This window comes from Camarhynchus parvulus, chromosome 5, assembly GCF_901933205.1.
Source record: "Camarhynchus parvulus chromosome 5, STF_HiC, whole genome shotgun sequence".
In the NCBI taxonomy this organism is placed as follows: domain Eukaryota; kingdom Metazoa; phylum Chordata; class Aves; order Passeriformes; family Thraupidae; genus Camarhynchus; species Camarhynchus parvulus.
The window spans coordinates 13,850,828-13,868,719 of NC_044575.1; the positions used below are offsets into that span (position 1 = coordinate 13,850,828).

At 40.8% G+C, this 17,892-nt stretch overlaps 1 protein-coding gene across 2 annotated transcripts in view; it reads right to left on the minus strand.

Annotated features, from left to right (window-relative positions):
• Window positions 1-17,892, minus strand: part of PTPN5 (protein tyrosine phosphatase non-receptor type 5) — a 77,041-nt gene that overhangs the window by 40,496 nt on the left and 18,653 nt on the right. For both annotated transcript variants that reach the window (XM_030949204.1, XM_030949205.1), the window contains exon 2: window positions 13,755-13,865. In XM_030949204.1, the coding sequence (XP_030805064.1) occupies window positions 13,755-13,854 (100 nt within the window). In that variant the 5' untranslated portion in view covers window positions 13,855-13,865. The remainder of the gene's footprint in view (window positions 1-13,754; window positions 13,866-17,892) is intronic.

Consider the following 17,892-nt stretch of genomic DNA (forward strand, 5'->3'; position numbering starts at 1 on the left):
GATTCTGAAAAAAGTAAGTAAGCCTGTTCTTCCCTGTGAGAAAGGATCTCACAGGGAGATTAGTTAACATTAACTAATGTTCAGTCTTATTTTTAGTGATTCTAGTGCAAATCTCTGCAAATGTGCTTGTGCTCTAAAGACCTGGAATACAAAGACAAAATCCACTCCCAGGGGTGAAGGGATAATAGCATTAAAATGTCTTTCAATATCAACTTCCACTGCCCACCACATAGAGTAGCTCACTGTAGTGTTGCTCAAGAAATAGTTCATGGAAAAACGATAACTGGAGAAGAAAAGAAATATGGGAAAGAGAAAAGTAAAACTCACAATCTTTTCAAAGTCCCCTGCTTCCATACAGTCATTTATGTTCCAAATAATCAAAAGAATTTGCAAAACACAATTTTAAAAGGCAGGATGCTGGCCTATGAAGTCATCTCTGGAGGGGGAAGGATGCAGCCTGACACCAGAGATTTTGTTTTACTGAAGGGTGAGTCTGGGGGACTTCATTTGATCTATCACCAAACCCTTCCTTTCTGGAAGAAACCAGATGTTCCAGACAGCATTCCTCTCGTAACCGGGGCCCTACACACTGATACTGACTGCTTTATGATATACCTAACTCACCTAGTAAGAGAAAAGGTCATTTACCTGATCCTCTCACCAAGTCTGTAGTCCATAACAGCTCATATGAAACAGAGCTCCTAGGAAAAGGCAGCTCAGGATACCTCAGCTGACACCACTCTGAATTGGGTGTGAGCCTCACTTAGATGGGAACAAGAAAAACAAAAATCCTTGGGCTCTCTGCTCTGGAAAGACCGCAAAGAGGAATTGCTAGGAGCCACAAGAAGCAGTAAGAGACTGCCAGATAAAGCAACCATATGGGAAGTACATGGGAGTTACTGTACCATCTGTAGGGTCTGACTGCCAGGGTCATACACTCATTACAAACTGCTATCTGTCTACTAATAATGGGGAAGTTGCTCTTAATTCCCAGTACAAGACTAGTTATGCCTTTGTCCACATCTAAATCATACTCCCACTACTAAGTCAAATACACAATGGCTCTCCTAATGCTCACAGGTCTTAACCACAAGATGCATTGTTAGGCAATGTCCTTTTTCCTTTTGTCCTGTGAAACATCAAGTTAAAGGATATGCCATTTCTCAGGGCAGCCAGGGCCCTTAGAGCAGTGTTTGCTTCAAAACAAAATATTAAATATGGTGTGAAAATACAGGTCTTGAGTGAATGCAGACCCTCAGAGGGCAGAGACACTGAACATTAACTTGTAATTCACCCACACATAATTAGCAATTGCCATCTTTCAATCAGGGCTCAATTCAAAGCTTCTTTTGTTTGATTTTGTCTTTTCTCCTTTCCTCTTAACCCTCTTACAGAAGGTCCATCTAATTAGCACTGAATATTGGATTCAATTTAATATTTTTAAAAATAAAGAACAGATTTCTTTCTTATGCTGTTTTCTTCACTGAACATTTTCAAGTGCCTGGTGATGATTTTGGAGCTGCCTTGAGCTTTTGTAAACAGACCACAGGTTGACTTTCAGTAGAGTTGGTTGTCCCACATTAGTCCCAGGCTGCCAGCTCCCTTTAACACTGAAAATGGAAACCCACAAAGCAGCTCTGTAATTCCACAGTTAAAGAGATAAAGGCTTAGACTGCTCTTGAATCAGCCTTGCACAGGCAGGGAGAACTGTCAGTGGTGCAGCGATGCAGAGCGAAATGTACAGGCTCGAACTCTCTGAAACAGAATAACTAACTGTCCCCTTTCAAACCCTAATTATAATTTTTGTGCCTTTACACTTTAACTACAGGATATACTTACATGTGCCTGAATGCATAAATCAAAGAATAGCAATAATTTCAGAACCAGACAAACATCCCCTTCAATAAAAGAGCGACTCTGACAATGAAAAGAAACAAGTATCACACACTTTTGAAAGTATTTGCTATTCATACCACTACAATCTGAATTGGTGTTGCCACATGGCTGTTGTTGCAAAAAAAAAGAAAAAAAAAAGGATATTTCTTTTCTTAAGTGAATAAATTCAAGAGTACTTCTACAGTCATTATGCTAATACCACTATATGTTTCTAATGTCTCCTCAGTGACTGGCCTGGTATTCTGTAGGTATTAGATCTGCTTTCTGCCCTGGTGAATGAGAAGGTTTGCACCCTGAAGAAGAGGGGTGATTTGCTGGCTTCCTGCCAGGTTCAAATGGGAATGTTTTGATGTCATTCATTAGGGGATAGCCTGCTTTACTAAGAGATTCAAATCTTATGCCCTGGAGCCTTCACAAAAAAAAACCAAAACAAAACCAAACAAAAACCAAAACGTTTAGGAAAGCCACTATCACATTCATTTCAAAGACATTCTCTTTCCTGAGCAAAGTAAATTATATCAAGACCAGTCTCAACAACCATCTTCAGTCACAAACCTGATACAAGCCCCAAGGGTATTATGCCAAGTATAAGCGTTTTGCTTTCTTTCATGCATTTAAAAAGGCTATGCTTGCACAGCTTGGCTGCCTCAGAAAGCAACAGCATCACTCAGACCCTCTAATTAATCCTTGAAATAAATACTTGTAGAGATAAGAGTGTGGACATCCACAAACAGGACCAGTTTTGTCTCTGCATCAGAGCCTTATTCAACTCAGGGCTACACCGTTATGGGCCCTAATGGAAACTCAGCACAATTAAATATCATTGTTTCCAGTTCAGTACTCTGCTACCTCTGTAACTGCAGTCCCTTCGCGTTACAGGCATGCTTAGGGTACTAAAATGTCACAAGAGCAACAGTTTCAAGCTCTCCTTCTCCCTAGCGATCACACAGGAGCATAAAAAGTGAACAATTCAAGTAGAAAGTGGCAATAGTCTGGGTCTAGTCTATCTGGGTTCCTATACTGTGCTCATCAACATGGATACACAGCCTTAAATAGTAAACTAAAAAGATGCAACAGCTTGCCTTCTCATCTTCTTCCCAGGGAGGAAACATGCACTGAGCAATGTTTTGTCTAGATAGATAAGCAGACATGCACAAGTTGTTACGGCTCTCTGTTGGAGAAGGTGACACGAAAAAAGCACATGCTGGTGATGAGCTTTGCAATTCTTCCGGGAGGATTTTGCAGCACTTGTCTGCAATCCCGAGCTTCACTCTACAAAACAACCCAGAGAAACAAACCTCTCACAGACTCATGCATCCCAAGGCTCCACTCCACCTCACATCACACAGCCTCATGTTGAGTCACTGTAGCAAGAGCTGACATTAATCAACAGGTCACCAAGCTAGCAAGCAAACACCTTTTTGGGTCATGCATCAGCAGAGCATTTCTACTTCTGGCTCCAGACTGGGATCACAGATAGCCCAGGGATTTTCATTCTGTACTCCAGCAAATGCTGCAGAAATGATGATGATCTGAGCTTGCATGGAAGCAGGGGCTGCTTGTGTGCAGGTATGCTGCATGCGTGGGAGGCACACTTAAAACCTCCCCATGCTTCAGGTACAAAAGGCATCATAGTGTGTCCTATTCTGAGGATGAAAAGACAGGAATTTAGCTCCTCATCTATGCAACACAAATTGGGACTATTAAAAACCATCATTTTGTCAGGTCTTGATTGGAGCATTTCTTTCTTTTCAGAAGCTCCTGACCTCGTAACATTTATAATTCAGGTCACCACAAAGGCACCAAACATATTCTTACAGACTCCTAGTTGTCCCACAGTTTTGTCTCCATGTTGAAATACACTGTGTATATTACATAATTTGGAATTTGAGTAGTCAATTGCTTCCCTTAGGATGCTCTGTACAAAGTGTGAGTGACAGTATGTGTCAATGGGAAGCAAGATTTCATCCACAGAGCTGTATTTCTGCTATGCTATCCAGAACACTTCATCTGCATTAACAGGAGATGCCAAACACCTCATACCAAGTCTCCTCCCACACTTGACTTCAATATGAAGAATAAAGTACTGAGTAATCTTGTAAATCTCATTCTTAGCTTCTAAAGACCAGTGCGGCACTTCCAAACCTTCCCACCTCTGTCTTCCTCCACGTTAGTTTAAGATTCTACTAAAAGAATTTTTTTTTTGTTTGCACCTCTCATCTCCCAATGCCAATTACATACAGCAAAACTGCTTGGTCCTTTCCTGAAGGGTTTGTGTAGAAGGTTTTTGTAGCAGGGTTGGGGTGGGGGTACAAGGATGGCTTCTTTGAGAAGCTTCCCCATGTCTGACAGTTCTAATGCCAGCCAGCTGGCCAAGGCCAAGCACATCAGATGGTAGGAATGCTGCTGGGATAATCTGTTTAAGGAGAATAAAGTTATGGCACAGAAGCAAATGTTGAATGGCTATGGAAGAAAGGAGTGAGACTGAGACTAGCTGAGAGGAACAGCCCTGCAGACACCTGGGTCAGTGCAGGAGGAGCAAGAGCTGGGATTCCCCTGCAGCCCATGGAGGAGCAGAGATCCACCTGCAGCCTCTGGAGGAACGCACAGCAGAGCAGATGGCCAAAAGAAGGTTGTGACTCCATGGTAAGCCCATGCTGGAGCAGGGGAGCCTGCAGAGCCAGGGAGAGAGGAGCCCATGCTGGAGCAGCCTGTTCCTGAGGGACCACAGCCAGGAACCCACACCAGAGCAGTTCATGAAGGACTGCAGCCCATGGGGAGGACTCACGCTGGAGAAGTTAATGGAGTGCCTCCCATGGGAGGGAGGGACCACACACTGGAGAAGGGGAAGAACTCTTTTTCCTGAGGAAGCAGAGGCAGAAACAACATGTGATGAACTGAATGATAACCCCCATTCTCCATCTCCCTGAACCACTAAGAGAGAGGAGATAGAGAATCAGGAATGAAGTTAAGACCAAGGAAGGAGGAGTAGGAGGAAGGTGTTTTTGAGACTCGTTTTACTTCTCATTATCTGCTCTGATTTTGATTGGCAATAAATTCAACTAATTTCCCTGAGTTTTGCCTGTGACAGTAACTGGGGAATGATCTCTCCCAGTCCTTATCTCAACTCATCAGCCATTTGATATATTTTCTCTCCCTTATCCAGTTCAGAGGGGGAGGGAGAGTGGCTTTGGTGGGTGCCTGGCCTCCAGCAAAGGTCAAATCACCACAATAGCATTAATTATGCTGGAAAGATCATAAAAAGAATGGGAAAGAGAAACATTTTATCCATGGTCCAGGTAGAAGCCCTGTGATCTATTTCAGATATGCTGAGCAGAGGCACAGAAGACAAAAGAGTAAGCAGGGCAGTATCAAGTCCTATTTTTGAGGGATAACTGTAACATCACAGTTCATCCTTTCATCTCCACAGATCTTGAAATGATCTTATCAGCTGAACAGACAATAGCATCCCTAAATACATATGTGCATTCAATAGGAGTAGCACTTTAGTAGCGTGTAAAAAACCTCAAGAATAAAGGAAGCTTCACCTTAGAGCTGTTGCAAAAGCATTTTTCTGTACAGAAAAATAACGCAGGCTCTTCAATGTGCTGGCAAAGAACATTCAGAACCTATCAGTACCAGTGAGCACACAGGAAGCTAAAAGGGGCCATTTTGAGAACGTCTGCACAAACCTGACAGAAAGAAAAATAACCTATTCTGAAAAATAGGACTGTATTTGTCTTTGTCTCCCACAGAAGGCATACAAAATGGAAGGCATTTAGTGTCTTTCAGGAGTGCCATCCCTCTTATCAAAAGGCTGTAAAATTAGTCAGATGAAACTTCCACCTGTTTCAGCTAGTATGTTGCCTGTGCAAGGAAGCTGGGACCAAGTCTTACAGTCTAATGAGGTTCTCTTCAATTTCTGTGAGAGAACTTTTTCACACACACAGAGGTAAAGGCATTCAAACTGCTAAAGACTATGCAAAGCAGCAGCTTTGGACTGTCATTTGAAGGTCAGCCTCCAACACACAGTATTTATTTTTCTATTGTTAAACAACCTGAGTAGAAAGGACTTTTGCTAGAATATGTTAGTTAATTGAATCTGGAACATTAACAGGTTTTTCACAACACTGTAGTATTTTTTCTATGAAAAGCAATGAAAAAATGGTTCTATTTAAAAGTGGTAATAGCTGTAGTCTTTGAACATATGCTTAATGAATAAATCTGTTCAGAAAAAGCCTTGTGTGTATTGGAGGGAGGTAGTATGTTTGTTCTCACTTAAAGCGTGCCATGGTGGCAATCATCAATAGCAAATGGCATCTATTGTTGGGACTAAAAAAAATGTCATTTGGCCATTTACTTTCAGGTGAAATTGCTCTTTTAAATAACACATTCTTTTAGCTAAACAGCTGAGTTGAAAATAAAGCAATAGCAGATCCATGTCATTAAGGACACCTTTTAAACTCTTTGGTAGGTGCAAAGAACCACAACATAGTAATATTGAGGCAGCTTGCTGCCACAGCATGGGGTGCAGCACACAGAAAGCCTACAGCTCACAGGGAAGAGGCATTCAGATCCCATGGGGAGAACAGCCTAACAACCCAGTGCTACCACATACTGCAGTGGTGGGTGCAATCCCAAGGATGAAATTATATAGGATACAGCAAATCAGGGGACCTGAGCAGAATAGACTCTGTAAAGCTTAAATGACAACCAAAAATCTGGGATGAAAAACACATGAGAACAAACTCAACCTACTGCTTTGCCATTTGCATGAGCAGGTGGATGAATTTAATAAGCTGGTAGATTTGTTTGTGAAATTCAAATGCCAATTCCATACACTGGGAAGTGTGAAAAACATCTACAGTCAAGCCAGAGCTGGCTGGGTATTTTTAAAGGAAGCTTGACAGATGTTGTGAAAATGTACTGCAAAAGAGTCAAACCTGTCAGTATTTACTCAACTCCTCTGTTGAAGAGCTCCATGTTCCTCTCATGGAGTGCCTGAATCTCTCCTTTCTCCACTTAAACTGAGAGTTTAAGCTCCTCACTTCCACTCTGAATGCTCCAAAAGGAAGCTTCACAGAGGCTGACTCGCCTTCCTGTTCTATTTTTCAATAACATGCTTGACTATGACTCCCTTTTTGCAACACAGCCAGATCTCAGCTGGAAGGTTCATTTTGTGGTGAAAGAGCCACAGGGAACTCCCAAGCTGCATTCAACCAAATCTCCTGGTGCAACACACTGCAGTTGGAAATCTAACAAATCTAATGGCTGAGACCATGCCATGATCACCTCTTTGACAACTCTTCTCAGCTAGCAGGGTTGGGAGACTGCTTCAGCCAAGCACAAGCCAATGCCTGCTCTCCATCAGTGTCTTTAACTTGTCAATCCTTGCAGTCCCTCCTCTCTCCTTTTAGAGTTTTCCTTGTGAAGATGCAGAGAAGGCCCAGATGTTAACAAAGATCAGAGACCATGTGCAGGTGGAAAGAGATAAGATTCACAAACAAAGCAAGTCTTAGGTTCCCAAGACAGACCAGTGATACAATGAAGAAAACATTCCACCATTAAAACCCCTAATTCTTGAGGTTGGCACTCCACAACTGCTCACCTCTTAATGCTGTGCTTACTAAAGTACTTTGTCCATTGAGGCTTCTTGCACTTCCCCATGATGATGTCACCAGCAGGCATAAGGAAGCATGAAACCTCAGTCAGCAAACTAGTAAGGCAGAGGTCAAGAAACCACGATTTTCAGAAACAGTAGAGGTTTGAGATATGGTGGCAACATTAGATTTCCAAAGGGTGTCAAACTTATCTTCTGTGACAGTCCCTGTTGCTGAAGAACACGCTTAAAAAATAAGTTTATAAAACTGTTGCATATGGACCATGTGACGTGTCAGCAAAGTTCTGTTCTCAAAAATGACTAATTGTTTTGCCAGGCTGACTTTCAGCTATGATATTAGTTTGTCCATTAATTAATCAGTCAGCCCACCAAACCAAACCAGTGCCCATGAGGCATGCATATAATTTAGTATGTAACAACATGTACAAAATACTGCACTGTTTTGGATGTCACATACCTGAAGCAGGGATATTCTTCAGTATTTTTGACTTAAAAATTTGTGTTCTATGGCATTAAACTCGGTCCTACAAAACCACTGGACAATGGACTTGCAACAATAAGCAGAGAAAGGAGAAGACAAAACACAGATGGCAAAAGAAGGTGCATGTTTGGTATTAATGGAAAAGAGAATATCTGATAAGAGAGGAAAGAAGGAAAATAAATACAAAGCCATAGAAAAGAAGCCCACAGGAGGAGGAGGAGTGTGAAAAGCCTGACAGAAGGACTGAGTGGAGACTAAAAACAGCATCTGGCAGTAGCTCAAATCAAACAAGGTAGCATATGCAAGAAGTACAGCATACTGAAAACTTCCTTCCTCTTGGGTATTAAATAACCTCAGAATTAAGATAGAGAGTCTTCCCTCCCTCTCCTCTGAAATATCTTGCTCTAAACTCTGAAACAGAAAAAAACTAAGGTTAAACTTTCTGGTGATTGCCATTTCTCAATTACAACTGTGAGCTCTTACTAAAAATTTTCAGACACAAAGCCGCAGAAATCAGGCACGGATTTGGATTCACTTTTCTAGTAGGAAACATGATAGTGGGTATCTCATGCCTAATAGACTTAGGGCATCAAGAGGTCAGAATTTTGAAAGGTCTAGGAAAATTTTCAAAAGCTCCACTGCCCCTAGACAGAGCCCTAGTTCTGCTGAAACAATAATTGTTCCTCAAAAGATAGGCCTAAGTTTCATTTTCAAAAGCAGCTTAAAAATATGGATTACACTTCACACTGACAGCGAGAGAACACCGCAGTTGTTTTTGAAACTGAGACTGACATGGTTTTCAAACTGCTGCCTACCACGTGCTTTTGCTTTCTTTTAATTGTGCCTGTGAATACAGCACACAAATGTGTCTGCTGTCACTCACAATTAAGACAATACAGGTACAGTTGGGAGAACATCAAATACTACAAACTGGGCAGTGTGAAGACAGCCCAGCATTCCAAATCTTAGACTGCAAGTGACATTTATGCTATTTGCACCTGCACAAAAGCTGAGACAGTCCCACATGGGGAAGAGTTACAGTGCTGGCCAAGGACTAACAGAATTCCAGTTCTGTCAGCTCTCACAGGGGTGGAACATGGCCTTACAGTTAGACTTGCCAAGGTGAGCAATGCAACTTCAGGGAATATCCCCCCATGCCCACCTCTTTTCTGTCATGATGCACGGGCTGCAACATCTACATCTGACTTCACAACAGGAACAAACTACAACCACAGTCCTTCACCCGTGACCATCTGGAGCAGGGCTGTAACTGGAGTTTGCTGTGGCTCTCCTCAGGTCCATATGCCCATATTTCCTTCACCAGAACACAGGAAAGCAAAATCAAAAAGTTGATGCCACCCAGACCTCACTCTAACAAAGCACAACTGGCCAAATTAATATTCTGTGACAGACTCTATTGCCAAAGAGCAAGCTTAAAAGGTATGACCTACACAAAGAGGCATGAGCAATGAGGGGAGAACTACCCTAATATGAATGATGAAAGGAGGATTGGCAGAACAGCCCTGAACAATCCCTGGAGGGGAGTGACAGCCCAGATACTATTTTGCTGCCTGCATAGCAGTGGAGACAAAGTGGAATGTATTTTCACCTTGGATTTACGACACCAATCTCCATAGGGATGGATAGAAACTGTTTTAAGAACCCCAGACTCTGTGATCTACCTTTGAAATACAGCTGCCTGCCTGCTAGAGGTCCTGGATCTTATCATATTAAGTATGCCCCAATGTTTTGTCAGTATATGCTCATCATTCTCTGTACATGGTTAGACTTTTCAAATTATATTATTGTATTAAGGTTTGAAGAGTAAAACCCAGGAACATATCAGCAAATGATTCTGTTGTGTTTTCACGCAGTATGCCTGAAAGGTATCAAAATTTCCAGTTTTCACTGGAACTTCTTCAGAAAGCAAATAATCAGTTCCCTTAAACGCCGTATGAAATCCCAGTGTGAATAACAAAGTAATACCCTTGGTATTCAACAATAAGATATCCTTGATGTTGTGACTGCTGTGCTGGGCTAATGGAGCTGGCAGAGGAGTAAACATACATCAGGGAACACCATCAACAGGGTCAAGCCTTTAAATTACAAATGCCAGTTTATCAATTACCTTCACTTAGTGTGAAGCAAGATAATTTTATGCAGAGCATAGAAGGAGAACGAAGAGCATCAAGTCAACTCACCACCTGTATAGTTTGAGAAAGGATCAAGTGTAAAAAGGATTAACAGAGAAAATCCCCCAAAACCCAAGAATTTATCCAGCCCTTAATAAAGATATGATAATACTGAAAGAAACTGTATTAAAACTTCTAAATCAATAGAACTATCTAAATCAATAGGACCATAGAACTAAAACTGGCACATGATAATTTACCAAACAGATGCTTGTCAAAAAGAATGGACTGATTTTCAATTTAACTCTTGATTGAAATCAGGGTCCCTGACTTGTAGAGAGTGTTCCTTGGCACTGCAAACTGCCTCATCCTCACCATCTCTCTGATTCTGAAATGCCATTAAGAGATAAACTGAGATTTTTATTGGTTTAATTTTCTACAGTGTTTACTGTACACACTGCAGAATAAACTTGCTTTATTAAAGATTTGACTGAAAGGTTTCAAATTCAAACTGTCAACCCAAGTGCACACTCCTTGAGAAATAGCATGTTAATTTTGCTCATCCCCACAGACTCACGTGGCCTCTTTCATCTGTATCCTCTTTCCCACCCGCACAAAAGCAGTTTGTGGCTCTGTTGTGCAGCTCCAGCAAAACTTTTCAAGCCTCCAGAAACACCTTCCAGTTTCATTTCACTCACTCTGTTTTTTGCTTCATGCACTGTGCTGGATGTGAGCAAGTGGACATGAGGCAGTTCAGTGAAATAAGTAGACTTATGATTACTTAGAGTGACCATTTTTCAATCTAGTCCATAATTTTATGGCTTCACCATCTGTATTAACTGGCTGGCATAAACATATTCTAACAGTTTCCAAAGAAATCTTTCAGAATTTTAATTTGGCCTCCGACTTACCCTAATCAAGCCATGCCTTAGAAGTTTCTCATTAGCTCCTATGCCCTGCAATGCAAGCAGTATTTTCTTTGTATGAATGTAAATGATTGCTCAACTGAAGTACTACAACATTGAAGTGACCTTTGGCCACATTCTGCATTGTATTTTGTGCAATACTGAAGTTTATTATTGTGTTTCTGACAGCTGAACTTTTTTTTAGCCTTTTCTTCGCCAAATTTGAAACAAGGGCCAGCCTACAGTCCTACAGCAATGCCTGGAGAATGATTTCTACTTCAAACATTCATTGGAGCATGTTCCATCAGATTAAAGACATGGATTTAAATTTTATACACCTGAGCCTTTCCTGAAATTAGCATGACTGATACTTTCTAAGTGCCTTTGCCTCTTGTGCCAAAAGCAGTCTGCTCAGCCACCTCAGACTGAAGCCTTTCCAGGGTACTTTTCATCAAGCACACGTGCCAGGGGTAGCTCCAGACACAGAATTCCTCCCATGGTGCTTTAGCAATGCTTCCATGCTGCCTCTACCAAGTTAACATGAAAGGAAGTGCATGACCTTCAACTCACATTCAGTTGGGAAGTTTCAGCACAGTTTCTTTGCTGGAACTATTCCACTTTGATGTCACATGTTAAATGAATGTCGATCTTTTCTTTCTCCCCTCCCACACCAGGTTTTTCCAGGTTAAGCTTTTCTGCAAGGCAGAACTACCCACGCCTTATTCTGCAATAAAAACAAAACGGCTTGAAAAACTTCCCTTTGTATTGCCCACATATAAAGTGTAAGCCAGTAATCACTGCTGGATTAAAGATCTTTTCTATGAACAACCGGCAGGCTCAGTGCACGAACACTGGGTATTTTGGCCTCGAGATGAGAAGGGCAGTGTCAAAGCCTAAGCAAAGACACAAAGGGAAGAAGTGAAGACCCTTATAAACCAGGAGGGGGAAAAGTAATAATTAATAAATAAATAAATAGTGTTATTCTATCAGTACCATTCACACATTTCCCCCCAAAAGCAGTCATATTGGTGGATGGGAAATAGAACGTGAAACATGAAAGAGCTCTGAACATACTCAGTAGCCCTAAGAATCATATAACAGATTTATAGAACATAATTTTTTTTTTAGCTATCCAGCTAAAAACAGAGGGGGTATGGTTTCTGTGTTGGTAGATGGAACAAATTTAACTTACCTCCATACTTTTAACTATATTTTACTACAAATTTCAATGTTTTACTTACAAATTTTACTTTCATATTTTTACTTACAAATTTCAGTAAGGGGATAAATTTGATAAGCACAGTGATTTCTGAATTCATTATTTTGTATAGCAGCAGAATGGTGCTACATTGTTTTTGTGCTCATGTCTTGCTTTGAAATTAATATAGTCTATAAGCGTCATGTAACAAATTATCATGCTTTTACTTATGCCAAAGTATCAAGAATAAGTGCTTTGAGGCAAAATGTGTGTTTGTCATTTATTGTATGTTTGTACATGTCCTAACATAATGAGACTTGCAATTATTTTGCACAATTACCCACCATCTCAATAAAACACCCACCATCTCATTGATGTTTCATGGCCTTGGTTTAACCCTGGTCTCAAATGATCCACACAAGTTTGTAAAAAACACCAAAATGTGTAACACTAACATGACTCTCTGAGCTTACAGAAAAGACAGCACCTCCTTTCTGCCTTTCAGTCAAATCAAATGAGTGGCAGGCATTGATTCTCAATTGTCCAAATCCGACCCCTTATATCTAATTTGTAAAGAAGGTGGGAATGCCCAGAAAAATACATCTAAGTTACCTGAAGTTTTTCAGGATTCTTGCATAAATAAGATTACGGCTCATAAACTTTTTTTAGCAGTAAATTATACATAAAGAACTCATTCCCCCACAGCTTATTTGCATAGAGCACATGCTTTTGCGCTCCAAACATCCCCTAATAAAGGTTTTCAGCATCCTCTTTCCACAAGCTGGGTCTTCATTGCAGTGGGGAGCTGGTACCAAGGGCCCACCCACGTCAGATGCACTGGCTCCTCCAGCATAAAAACAACCAGAAACTGCAACAGTCTGCAAGGAGGTACCAAAGGCCAGTCCAAGGGCAGCATTAACTGCAATCAGTAAATAAATCAGGTAATGAACCAATAAAACCAAAAAAGGTTTCTCTACACTGGATGCAGGATTCAAAGCCCTAGTTGCTCTAAGAGCCCTCACTATGCAGACAGGAAACACTTTCCTGTACAAGACAGAATATGTTTAGAAACAAGTCCAGAATGGCTTGAAAACACCCAGTTCCTTGATGATTGAACAAAACTAATCTATTTACAGTTTACCATGAACCAATCATAAAGAAAGAAAAAGAAATGCTTGAAACAGCTATGGACTGGATTTGAAAGGACTTCCTAAAGAGCTTTTAAGAGACAAAGGCTTAATCCTTTAGGTTACCTTAGAATTCCAATCTAGAAAGAATTGCATAGACATCAAGCAGGCAGTGGAGGTAAAACAGACTCTGAATGATGTGAGAACCACAGCTAGATTAAAATATATACTCCATCATGAAAAGATCTGCCAAAAACTGCCTTCCATGCTAACTGGGCTTTGCAAAGCACTTAAAACCTGAAAATTAGGATAAGTTCTGCAGGACTATATGGCAGTGTTTTTCATCTGTACTGAAGTGACAGCATGATAACTCTCCTCTTCCTTGTCTTACTTACCATCTGACTTGCACTCAGTCCTTTCAGTCACATAGTAACTTGGTTCCGATGCCTGCTCCAGGACAGAAGGTCCTCTGGGATTATCATTTACGTCCTTCATGCACTAGAATCCTGAAAAATAAAGGAAAACCCTAAGCTTTAACAGTATCAGATATCTAAGAATCATTCAGGGCTTTTACACACAATTCTTCTTGACAATAAATTCTAAAAGACCGTGACGAGCTGCTCATCCATAAAAAAAGAGTCAACCCACTAATGTGTGGGGTGAGGTGAAACATGGAAAGGAGATCAAGTATATTGCCATATTATCATTGATGAACATGCTTTTGCTTATTGCCTGCATAAAGGAACTGCAATCTACCAGAATCAAAGGGTATGCATCATAAAATGTTTTAATATTTAAGGAAAAGGAGGCAATCCATAAACTAAGCTCCCTTAGGAGCCATCTGCTCCATAAGAAAAAAGCCTTCAGCTGAAATCATAACTCCCCATTTCACTAAAATCTCCAAGAGGGCTTAAAGGTCTGAATGCAAGACAAAAGCCCTTTTTTTGGGAAGGACTGTTGAATGTGTCATACTTATCACACAGTGGGTCTAACTGAACACATAATTTGGGAAGAGTCCATCATAACCTCATAACATGAGACCATGTGCCCAATATGCCACTAAAAGCATGGCAAAAACATGGGCAAAAAGGGTCATACAGGCAGGTGGAAAGAAATTCACCCGTAACAAACTGCAAGGACTTTTTCCTCCTTCACACATTCAGCTAAAGGAGAGGCCAGAGATACCTTTTTTGTCCAGATGATAAAGTGCTCTGCCTTCAAAGCTTATGTGATTTGTCATCTACTTCTAAAGGACCTTGCACTGTGAACATCAGGCCAGTTCATTCAGTCTCTTCCAAAGTCCACAGAGACAAACAGAACTCTTTATATTGATGCCAGTACTCTGTGCCTCACAAACCCAATCAAGAAATCTCCTAAGAACTTGAGTTTAAAGGGCTAAATTCTGAAAGTGTCCTCTCCTACAGAGTTACTGTTGAAATCCTTTGACTGGAAAATGATCTTGCTGGTTCTGAACAGGCTAATAAATCCAAGATTATTTAGATATGCAGCTTTTATCTCTGACACTGGGACACGAGGTGCTCACTGCATATAGAGCAGCACATATGTATGTTAAAGAAGAACATATTTAAAAGTCACATCCTTAGAAGACACCAGTATACAAGAAGACGGCATCTAGGTAAAAGCAAAACAGCAGAGTAATGTGTGAGGCACTCCTCAGAAAATCACCTGATGCAATACAGCACATCTTAGCACTTATCCTCTGCTACCCAGGACAGGGATTACTGAGGGATGAAACTGGCTGTAAAGGCTGGGATACATGCTGTCTCTTTCATTTGTAATAATACAAACATAGTATGTAAGTCCAAGAATAAGAATCACTGTCTGTGTACCTAGTGTGTCTCCAAACATGATCCAAAAGTTATTTCTAAAACCAGAAAAAAATAAGAATACATCATACAGATGGTATTTATACTTTTATAGCCACTTAGAAACACCTCTCCTTCCTTCCCAGGAAAATATGACCACTGATTATTTTCAGCTAGATGTTTTTGTTAAGTTAGTTTTTGATGTGATTTCTTCTGTCCAAGCTCAAACCAGAAAAGATGTGTTGCAGGCAAGTCCCAAAGGAAGTCGACCTTCTTTTACAGAGCAGGTGCTACTAAAAACAACTTAAAAACCCCATGAAAAGATGGTGTGGACAGTTCTGAGTCTACCATCAGCACACCCATTGCCTCTCAAACTTGTCAATGACATAACTGCCAGCTGTGTGCAACAACTCCTGAGAAACAGGCTTTGCAATGCTCTCATGTCCCTCCAGCCGAACTGCCATGACGTGCAGAACCAAGGAGTAACGGATTTCGTAAGGGACTTTATGTCTTTTGCCTCACTATTGAAGGCCAAATTACATCCCTAGACTGCACCTTATTAGTAATCTAATAAAGCATGTTACACCTTTCTACACAGCACTTCTTGTCTTGACACGAAGGGCTCTAGTATCTGAACAGGCTGCCCCAGCAAGCAAAGGTTATCACTTCTGCTAAGTGGAAATGTAATTAACTCTGCATGACCTCAGTACAATGCAAGCAGAAGACAAGAGCTAAAATTCAAGCCAGAAGTGGTTTGTGCTTTTGAAAAAGTAGAGTAAGAATGTTTGCATTTAGTTATTGTGGTTACACAAGGTAACACAACAACACACAGTTTTTAGCATAGAGCTGTTACAATGACAGTAGCTCCAAATGTTTTCTTTGACTTCCCTTAGTGCCTGCAGTTCACCACAATATTCAAATAGTGGTGAAAATATTCAAATACTGGTATATAACTGTTTTCTTTGCATACTGTGTTCAAACAACTTGGTATGACAACAATTCCAGAAAGGTCAAACAAATAAGAATTAATGCTGAAGCTCTATACGCCTCTATAAAGAGAGAGTTGCCTCTTCCTAAACTATATTCTACTGTCGTATTCTGCATTCAGTGCAGGTGCCTTGCCAGACTCCACACTTAATTCTTATTAATATTATAAATTATTATTAATAACTTATACTGCCTCCAAACTCAAACATTCCTCCTCTACTTCCTCTTTCCCCATCATTTAATTTAGGGACAGGTGTAGTTTTACACTGGTGAAAGAAATACCCATCTATTGCCTAACATGTCCTGTATTTCTGCCTCTCCAACAGCATGTGAATGATCGAAGGAAAATATCACTAAAGCAAGGCAGGAATCACTCCTGCCTCTGAAATAGATAAAGGCTTATTTCCAATTAACTTACACCTTGCAGTTATTATCAATGCAAAAGTGATGTGAAAACAATGCTGCGATCTGGCAGCATTTTACACCTACTATATACTGATGTAGAAGACATTATTCCATCTGCCCTTGACTACAAGGAAAACCTTCAAGGCCAAGTAGTTTTACAGAAAGCAACTCACATTAGACAATAAAGGCAATACAACTGCATGACCTTCCTTTTGAAACTCTGGTGTGTCCTCTGTTATCCTGACATAAGCAGCTACAACCAGCCACAGGAGCACTCATGTGCAAAAGTGCCAGCAAAATCAGGCTCCAAGTCAAGAGAAGATTTTGGCAACTGATTTTGAGCTGTGTGAAACCCCTAGAGGATGTCACAGAGGACTGAGAAGCAATTGCCAAATTTCTGGTAGCAAATACCCAGAAGCACACTCAGACTACATGGAACCAAGAATGACTTTAACTTGTGCTATGTATGACGAAGAGCCCGAGTTTTTAAGCTACCAAGTTAATCCTTGCTGTGCAAGTAAAAATGTGTACTACAGTGTGGTAGTACAGCACACACAATTATTTATATACATACCCTGGCACTAACAGGGTAACAAAGCAGGTTAAATTGCAGGAGCATCATCACAGAACAGTAATGCAATTGCAGAGGATGAAATACAGAATGATAAAATGGTTTATTGCTATTGCTCATTTTTCCCTCTTTGGAAAGGATATAGCACCTATTCCAAAGGACACATCATTCAGACAATCCATAGAGATGTTGTAAGATATTCCCTCACTTAATCTACAAGTCCCAGACAACACTATTTGCCCAAAATGAGACTGCATGGAACCACACACTCTCCTTTTGTCCTTACATTCCCTTTTCTCCCTCTTGAGAATGGACAAACTAGAAGACAGGGATAAGACTCTTGGGGCAGAGGAACAAAAAAACGTTATTAAAATGAAGCGTGCACATAAGTGGTTTCTGTCTCGGGATCTAAAGACCAAGTTTAATTAACCACCTGGGTGGAAAGCACAGCTTATATAATGTAGACTATCTGAGGACTGCTGTTGCCATCTTATTGCAGGGGTTCCATACTGTTGTCTCCTATCACAAAAGTTTCATACCTTCTGGGTGTTTCTCATGGGCAACTCCTCAGAGCACTGACTCTTTCTTCTTCACAAAGCAGCCACCTGACTCCAGCTCCCTTCTCTCCCAGCCACCCCACTCTTTTATAGCACTCTTCCTCTCATTGGTTACAGCTGTGGCCTGTTAAAGTCAGGCCTGTTCCTAATCTTTGATAATTGGCCCAGCTGCAACTCCTTAGGGGTA